This window comes from Cebidichthys violaceus, unplaced genomic scaffold (assembly GCF_023349555.1).
Source record: "Cebidichthys violaceus isolate CVI_PGR_0920_01 unplaced genomic scaffold, fCebVio1.0.p SCAF_21, whole genome shotgun sequence".
Lineage (NCBI taxonomy): Eukaryota > Metazoa > Chordata > Actinopteri > Perciformes > Stichaeidae > Cebidichthys > Cebidichthys violaceus.
In genome coordinates, this window is record NW_027176384.1 from 7,617,571 (window position 1) to 7,626,888 (window position 9,318).

General features: G+C 37.8%; 1 protein-coding gene across 1 annotated transcript; it reads left to right on the forward strand.

The window, feature by feature from the left end:
* Positions 1 to 766: 766 nt before the first annotated feature.
* On the forward strand, positions 767 to 3,591 carry LOC137877318 (beta-2-microglobulin-like). The gene is made up of 4 exons (XM_068717136.1): positions 767 to 954; positions 1,414 to 1,686; positions 3,301 to 3,338; positions 3,445 to 3,591. The coding sequence occupies exons 1-3, from the start codon at positions 888 to 890 to the stop codon at positions 3,312 to 3,314; spliced, it is 354 nt and encodes a 117-aa protein (XP_068573237.1). The 5' UTR covers positions 767 to 887; the 3' UTR covers positions 3,315 to 3,338; positions 3,445 to 3,591.
* The last annotated feature ends 5,727 nt before the right edge of the window (positions 3,592 to 9,318 follow it).

Below are 9,318 nucleotides of genomic sequence, written 5' to 3' on the forward strand. Positions count from 1 at the left end.
TCCTGATGTCTTCATTTAAAAGAAAACAAATAGTGGTGCGAGAAGTATTCAGATATTTTACTTAAGTATAAGAAGCAATATTACAGTGTAAAAATGACCCTGTTACAAGCAAAAGTCCTGCATTTGAAATTGTACACGGTAAAACTACGTAAGTATTAGCATCAACATATAGTTTAAATGTAAGTATAATCTACATCTGCAATATAACAAGGAGACTTGGAGTAAAAAGTACAATATTTGCCTCCAAATTGTAGTAGAGTAGAAGTATAAAGAAGCATATAAGTATATTTGTATGTTCTATTTTCTTCATATCTAAATATATTTAAGTGTAGTACAACTTGCATTTCATTGTGCAACCCAGTTTTGTGAAATGACAAATAAATTTAACCTTGAACAATTTCACAGTGGACTATTTCAACCGTGTTAATTGACAACACGTTCATTAGGTTGACATCATTAGTGTGTGTGTGTGTGTGTGTGTGTGTGTGTGTGTGTGTGTGTGTGTGTGTGTGTGTGCGTGCGTGCGTGCGTGCGTGCGTGTGTGTGTGAGAGAGGCATTGCAGACAATAGGCCACTAATAATCCACAACAACATGACCTAGGCTCAACGAACATGTATTTGATGAAACTGCGCCACAGAGAGCAACGTGTCGTTGTAAAGTTTACCTAGCGACAGTTCCTGCTGATTATTCTATTGGTGGACTATGTGGACACCCGGATTGTACTTCGACCAAGATGCCTAACTCGTTTTTGGTGGGCGGGGTTAGTGGCAGAGTTCAGACACCGCTCACAAAGCAATCCCGTAAAAGAAGACATTCTTACTTTCGGTTTGACTCGTGGCGCAGTTTGGACAGATATTCTGTAAAGAGACGAAGTGAAGTTGAAACCATGAAGACATATGTTTGTGCAATTCTCGTCGGTTTGCTCTGCCTTCTTCCTTCAATAGCCAAACCATGTAAGTATTGTGCTTTATGTGTAACGTTACTACTTCTTTACAAATGGCGCTGTTAGTTCACGTTAGTTTGGATCGCTTGAATGTGAACAAAATGGAGACCAAAGAATCTCTGTTAATGTTGAGTTGAGTTTAAATGCCAAGTTAATAAGTTAACATGTTAAGATGATAATTCAGTGAAACCAGTAATGTTGGTGTGTTTTGTCATGGTAGTGGAACTACTGATCATTTGTTTTTCCAATGTAAATGTATTCTTGGGAAATTGTATCTTAGCTATACATAAATAAAGTACATGAACGTGAAACTTAGGTAGTGTATTTCGCACCTTTTTTTTTTTAGTTGAAAGCCATTAAAGCCATGAAAAATAAGAATAAATAAGGCGATACAACTTTTTTTGCATAACATAAGAATATGATTGTTTCTGTACAAGCGTGAGCGTTTTCTTTTTTTGTTTCTCGGCAGCTTTACCCAAGGTTCAGGTGTACAGCCGACTACCGGGAGAGGTCGGGAAGGTGAACACCTTAATCTGTCATGTGACCGGCTTCCACCCGCCAGAAATCAGCATCGAGATACTGAAGAACAGCCAGGCGATGACGGGAGCCAACCAGACGGACCTGGCCTTCGAGGAGGACTGGCACTACCACCTCACCAAACACGTGTCCTTCACCCCGGAGAAAGGAGAAGCGTTCGCCTGCAAAGTGACTCACATGGGGATCCCCAAGATCTATACCTGGGGTGCGTGTCTGTCTACCGCCATTGATATCTGTTAGGTTTACAGTGACAGTATAATCATTTAGTATAAGGAGAATACAAGACAACCAGAGATTTACACAGTAAAACAAATCTGACACAAATCATTAAAGATGAAAAAGTAACAATTTTAAGATAACATACAATATATAGGAGATATGACATACTGTATATCATTTCCAGATATGTGTTTTTCATAATCATATATATCTTTTTCTTGTTCAGTCTCACCCAGTAGTCCCATGTTATGATTCCATGTATGTGAATCACTTCTAATAATAATCATAAATACAGCCCAGGTCATACAGTGAGCCTTACCCTACCTTTATAAACACAAGAGAAGAAGAAACTTAGCACAGTGTGTCCCAATAGTTGCTTAAGATGTGGCGGTCTTATTTGACCCACACAAGCGGACCACGTCTTGTTTATTACTATGCTTGTGTGTTTTTTGCCGCGTCATCAACATTCATATCTGCACAACCCATGTGTTTATGGTTTAATTGTTTACAATAGGACAAAGTTCTTCATAGATCTAACCTCCTCCTTTGTCTCCAATGTGCACCAGATTGATCATTTAGAAATTATGCTAGCAGGTGCTCACCAGTCTCCCTGAATAACAACACAAACTATTAGTTCAAAATATACATGTTCTATCTGGAACTAAAAGAACATGGAAATGAACTTCCTCATGAGTTAGTAGTTTAAGATATTTAAATTTCACTTTGCTGTCAAATCAAAACATTATAAAAATATAAACCGATAGTTACCCTGAGTTACTCCAAGACTATTACCGTATTTTTCGGACTATAAGGCGCACCGGATTATAAGGCGCACTGTGAATTAACGTGTCTATGTTCACACATAAACCGCACCGGATTATAAGGCGCATTAAGCAAAACAACACAGTCCGGTAAATCAAACTTTATTCAACTCAGTTGTAACAACAAATACCGGTACAGAAAAATACACTCACTTATCGATTCATTCCTCTTCCACAAATCCATCGAATTCTTCATCTTCAGTGTCTGAGTGAAACAGCTGTGCGATTTCGGCATCAAGAATGCCCGAATCCCTCTCGTCATTTTCCGAGTCAGTCTTGTTGCCGTTATCGGTACTTGGCTGTTCAGTGATGATTCCAGCTTTCGTGAAAGCTCGGACGACGGTTGCGACCGATGGTTACTTGTTGTGCTTATTGATCGATTTTGACTTTTAGTTTAGACATTACATTCCTGTTACGGGGCCGATCAGGTAGTGACACAGCGTACCGTAATGCTCCGAATATCCATTGAGCGGAGCGGCTTCGTTGCTTACCAAAGTCGTACTTACACATTTCGGCAGATTTTTGAGCGCATTGTACCACATAAAATCGATCAATAAGCACAACAAGTGACCATACATAAGGCGCGCTGGATTATAAGGCGCACTGTCAATTTTTGAGAAAATTTAAGGATTTTAAGTGCGCCTTATAGTCCGAAAAATACGGTATTTCAATTGTTGTGGGAAGAATATTTTCATTGTTGAGCTTATTTCTTCTATATGAGTATCTTTACATGGACCAGAGAGAACAGGTTCTCAACATGTTTCTATTTCTCTCTACAGAACTGGACATGTAAGCTCTACGCATCGCTTTGCTCCAGGTGTGTATCGCATTCATTCTCAATGTCATTTTTTCAATTCAGTAAATGAGTCATTTGTCCTTATTGTGTGAGTGACTCTGTCTCACCCTTTGTTTGATAACCACAGGTCTGCTCAGCCGGGACACCAAGCCAGGAATGATTTGTCTATAATCTTTGGTGTCATTGCGCAAGCGAGAGAAAAGACTACACTTAAAACTGCACTTTCAATCAGAAATACCAATTGACAATAAAGCTTGATTGAAGAGTAACTAAACCCCCAAACCACTTCTTCTTTACTGAAAACCAATGTATCGTTGTTGTTTAACATTCAGCAGTTCATGTGGTGTTTTTTATGTTCTGCAACTGTAGCATGAAAACATGGTGGAATTAGCAAGCTAGCTTGCTAACCAGCCAACTGCTAAATAAGTAAGTCTGGTCTCTTTCACTTTCTTTTTCTTTTTCAATTTTATTATTTTTATTTCCAGGGTAGAGGCACTTCAGCCAACGTTCTGGGGTTTAGTTACTCTTTAATGAATAACTAAATATGAAGTCAGTTTTTCATTACATTGAATGATGGATTTAGGCATCTGCTGAAGTTTCCCGTCAGAGTCCACAAAACAAAGTAAAACAACATTTTATTCTATATGACAAATGTAGCTCCATGGAGCTATAAGAGACTCTGCACTGGTAAATAGAAAGGTTCATGTTTTGCATTCCTGTGTGCGTTTGATGCTTGATCTGTAAAGGCTAAAGATTGTCATCTTAACTGCTCTCTTTTGAATGTAATCAAAGTGCTCTTTCATTTTCTTGTACACATCTGATCTTATGAATTAGAGGATTAGGCTTATTATTTTACAGGTCATATTGCAGAATGACTCCAAATCCTTGTTTATGCAGTCTCTGAAATATATATATACACACACATATATATATATGTGTATATATATATATATATATATGTGTATATATATATATATATATATATATATATACATATATATATATATGTATATATATACACATATATATATATATATATATATATACACACATATATATATATACACATATATATATATATATATATATATATATATACACATATATATATATATATATATATATATATATATATATAGTAGATTTCACATTGACTGTGTAATGTATGTATTTGATACAATATTGTTGGGTAATAAAGGTGTACATGACACTTATTTGTACAGGTTATTGAGTTAATATACAAAATACATTTCAAAATGTCAGCATGTTGAAAGGAAAGAGGAAGTAGTCATTCTACTGTTCATCTCCTATGTCACACTTTCAGTGAAAGTGATGGAGGACAAATCCACAGTCCTATATTCCAAACTTCATCTTAAGTTAAAAGAAGAACTCGGTCCCTTGTACAAAAATCTTTTTTTGTCTTACTACCCCTCCACTGCAACTCACTTAGGAAGCACTTTCCGGGGAAACTCACACTTTAAGACTCTTACTTTGAAAGAGGCCCACTTCCTTTGATGAACAAGCCTCATCCTGGCTTCAGATAGGGGAGAGCGGGGCCTCTTGTCACCAGTTAGGGATGGGTATGGTAACGATTTGGCTGGTGTGGTCCCACCGCAAGATGGTCTCTTTGTTCGATTTTTACTTCTCATTTTAAAATAGTTACACATCCAGTACAGAATGTCCATCAGCAGGTAAGTTGTTACACTATCTTGTTCAACAATAAAGAACTTAAAAGTAAAGGCTTTCCACACTCAATGCAGTTCAAAATGGACTTCATTTAGATAGATGTAGCGATCACCAGGGAACAGTAACAACCCATGTAAATAAATGCGTGAACACATAAGAAATGGTCTCCTGGGTGCAAGACATTTATAATTCTATGTTTGCTCTTATAGAAAAACAAGTGCAAATGAATAACAAAACATGATGCAGGGAGGCGAGAGAAAACATGACAAAGTGCTCTCTGGGTACTCTTCCAGTGGGGGTGCAACGGATCATAAAACTCATGGTTCGGATTGGATCAGCAAAAAAGGTCTCAAATATAACTTTTAGAGGTCCCCTGATCACGCTATTTTGATGCTGATATCAGACTATTGTTTTTCACCGACGCCCCAAAAGTCACTTCCACCACTCTGAAGGCAAGGTAAACCATAAAAAATTCAAAATTTGTTATAATTTGTCTTTGTTATAATCATCGATAGTGTGTATTTGAATAAAACACACAATTCAAATGATTAGGAAAAAAAATATTGTATTTTTATGGGTAAAAAAAAATGGAATTAGCAGTATTAATGATATAAAGATTAAAGCTAGTGTTGGTAAGTTAAACAGCTCATAATCCACTATCCAATCCTTTTTATATTGCTCTGAAAACATCGCCTTCACAGCTACCTTTATTCAGGTGTAATTACATGTAAGATTACATGTGAACACATGTTAACGTTTTAATTTACTCTGGACCAATACTCATTGGTCAACAATGTATCACTATCTGGGATCGACGACTAAAAAACATTTCACCAATCTGCTGATCGCATATTTCTACTGGTTTACATGTTTCTAATGGTTTACATGCATGCCGAACCGGGAGGGGGGTTCTTTCGGATCACAGATCAATAGTTCCACCACTATCTTTCAGGAGAGAAGACATGAGGCTGTGCCCTCTAGGGCGCCATTAATGGAGATGAGATGGAGCTGTGTCTCAATTCAGGGGCTGCATCCTTCGAAGGCTGCATTCGTAGACCGGTTGCGTCACAGCGCTGCGACTAGACCGTCCCATTTCGCTAGTTTGTTGAAGACTCCTTCAAATGCAGCCGACGAATGCAGCCTTCAGGTCCCAGATTTGGAGGACACATCTGATGTAACCTTCGGGGCCCAGCATATCCCGAGATGCATTGCGTGCCGATGAAGATTTTATTTGAACCAACATGGCGGCGATTGATGCGAGAGCTGGAGAAACGGTAGGATTCACTTTTAAATGTAAGTATTGGGTTTCAACTCACTAGAATGTCACCGATACTAATGTTAAAGCCAAACAAACGATCTTATAACATCACACGTGTGTTAAAATGATCGGTTAAGTTTCGTGACGTTCGTAACTGACGAGCTAACTAGCGTTAGCCGCTGCGCTATTACCCGCTCGTCTGCCTGCATCCGACCGTAGTTTGTAACGTAACTTTTAATAACTTCACTTTCAAACCTCGGAGGTTCACTGATATCTTACTGAGATTGTGACGATTTTACAGATGATTTATACTTCATATTAACGGACCAACGTGAGCTCAGGTAGACCGGTTATCAACCTGAAATATCACTTTAAGTCCGGTAACGTTACAAACGTTGAGATTAATTACACGAATACACTGAATTTGAGTATTTTGCTAATTCTGTTCTTGTTTTGTTACAGGGAGCCAGGAGCTGAGGGGAGAACGACGGACAAACATTCAGCAACCATGACTTTGAATTAAGACATTAGTCCATTTGTAATATCTACATTTGACCATCCTGTACTTAAGGTTACAGTTACATTAGCTCTCATCCTGTACAAAGCCTTTACTAATAAGACAACCAGTAGATCCTTCTGATGTGTTATTGTTACTGTCACACAGATGAGTTATGTCACCTTTTTCTTTTATATATTTAATCCCACAATAAGACATCCGTGTAAATGATTTCTATGTGTATTTGTGTATATTCTGCTGTGTAAAATGTGTCAATCTTTTAAGTTTGCATCCTTGTGTTAACATTATTGATAACTGTTTAACTTTTCATCATTTTCTCAATGTGATTTGGACAATTTTGGAGAAAATGTGGCTGCAGGGAGGGGGGGGGATTTATATAAAACATATAATGTATGTGCATATGTGTTACTGCAAGTTAATAAACATGTTTGCTGACATTTGTTTTGCTGCTGTTGTTAATGTTTAACTGTCTTGATTGATTTCCTCTGCTTTAGGATTGCAATATATACAGTTGTGGTCAAAAGTTTACATACACTTGTAAAGAACATAATGTCATGGCTCTCTTGAGTTTCCAGTTATTTCTACAACTCTGATTTTTCTCTGATAGAGTGATTGGAACAGATACTTCTTTGTCACAAATAACATTCATGAAGTTTGGTTCTTTCATGACTTTATTATGGGTTAACAGAAAAAGTGACAATCTGCTGGGTCAAAAATATACATACAGCAACATGAATTAGCAATTTTGGTGACTTAGAAAGTTGTGTCAATGAAATGAGCTTCATAGCATGGCCTCTTAACTTCTTGTGAGTGATTATGAGTGACTACAACTGGTGTCTTCTCTGAGGCCATTTAAATAGGGCTCATTGGATACAAACGCCCACAAACGCTACAATGGGAAAGTTAAAGGAGCTCAGCATGGATCTGAAAAAGTGAATCATTGACTTGAACAAGTCAGGAAAGTCACTTGGAGCCATTTCAAAGCAGCTGCAGGTCCCAAGAGCAACAGTGCAAACAATTGTTTGTAAGTATAAAGTGCATGGCACTGTTTTGTCACTGCCACGATCAGGAAGAAAACGCAAGCTATCACCTGCTGCTGAGAGAAAATTGGTCAGGAGGGTGAAGAGTCAACCGAGAACCACCAAAAAGCAGATCTGCCAAGAATTAGAAGCTGCTGGAACACAGGTGTCAGTGTCCACAGTCAAGCGTGTTTTGCATGTCCATGGACTGAGAGGCTGCCGTGCAAGAAGGAAGCCCTTGCTCCAAAAGCGGCACCTTAAGGCTCGACTGAAGTTTGCTGCTGATCACATGGACAAAGATAAGACCTTCTGGAGGAAAGTTCTGTGGTCAGACAAAACAAAAATCAAGCTGTTTGGCCACAATGCCCAGCAATATGTTTGGAGGAGAAAAGGTGAGGCCTTTAACCCCAAGAACACCATGCCTACCGTCAAGCACGGTGGTGGTAGTATTATGCTGTGGGGCTGTTTTGTTGCCAATGGAACTGGTGCTTTACAGAGAGTAAATGGGATAATGAAGAAGGAGGATTACCTTCAAATTCTTCAAGATAACCTAAAATCATCAGCCCGAAGGTTGGGTCTTGGGCGCAGTTGGGTGTTCCAACAGGACAATGACCCCAAACACACATCAAAAGTGGTAATGGAATGGCTAAATCAGGCTAGAATTAGGGTTTTAGAATGGCCTTCCCAAAGTCCTGACTTAAATCCCATTGAAAACATGTGGACAATGCTGAAGAAACAAGTCCATGTCAGAAAGCCATCAAATTTAACTGAACTGCACCAATTCTGTCAAGAGGAGTGGTCAAAGATTCAACGAGAAGCTTGCCAGAAGCTTGTGGATGGCTACCAAAAGCACCTAATTGAAGTGAAAATGGCCAAGGGACATGTAACCAAATATTAGCACTGCTGTATGTATATTTTTGACCCAGCAGATTTGATCACTTTTTCTGTTAACCCATAATAAAGTCATGAAAGAACCAAACTTCATGAATGTTTTTTGTGACAAAGAAGTATCTGTTCCAATCACTCTATCAGAGAAAAATCAGAGTTGTAGAAATAACTGGAAACTCAAGAGAGCCATGACATTATGTTCTTTACAAGTGTATGTAAACTTTTGACCACAACTGTATGTGTATATGTATGTGTGAATGAAATAAAATAAAGGTATTGATAAATACATTGTTTTAATTACAAGAACTAACTGATTGAAAATTATTTATTTAATATAGTAACTGATTATTAATTTAGAAAAACAATATTATGAAAAAGAACTATGAATGAGTTATTGAATATATGATTAAAAACACTAATCTAAAGGTTTTAGTTTAATGTATTTGTGTGTATGTATATATATATTTAAAATACATATATTATATATATATTAAAATATATATATGTATATATACATATAGATATAATACTGCTGAGCAGGGATTCTGCGATGGAGCAGCAAGGGGGGTGGGGGGCTGGAACAGCTGGTGACGCAAACAGGAAGTCCTCTGTAGCGTAGGCCGTCTCATTTCG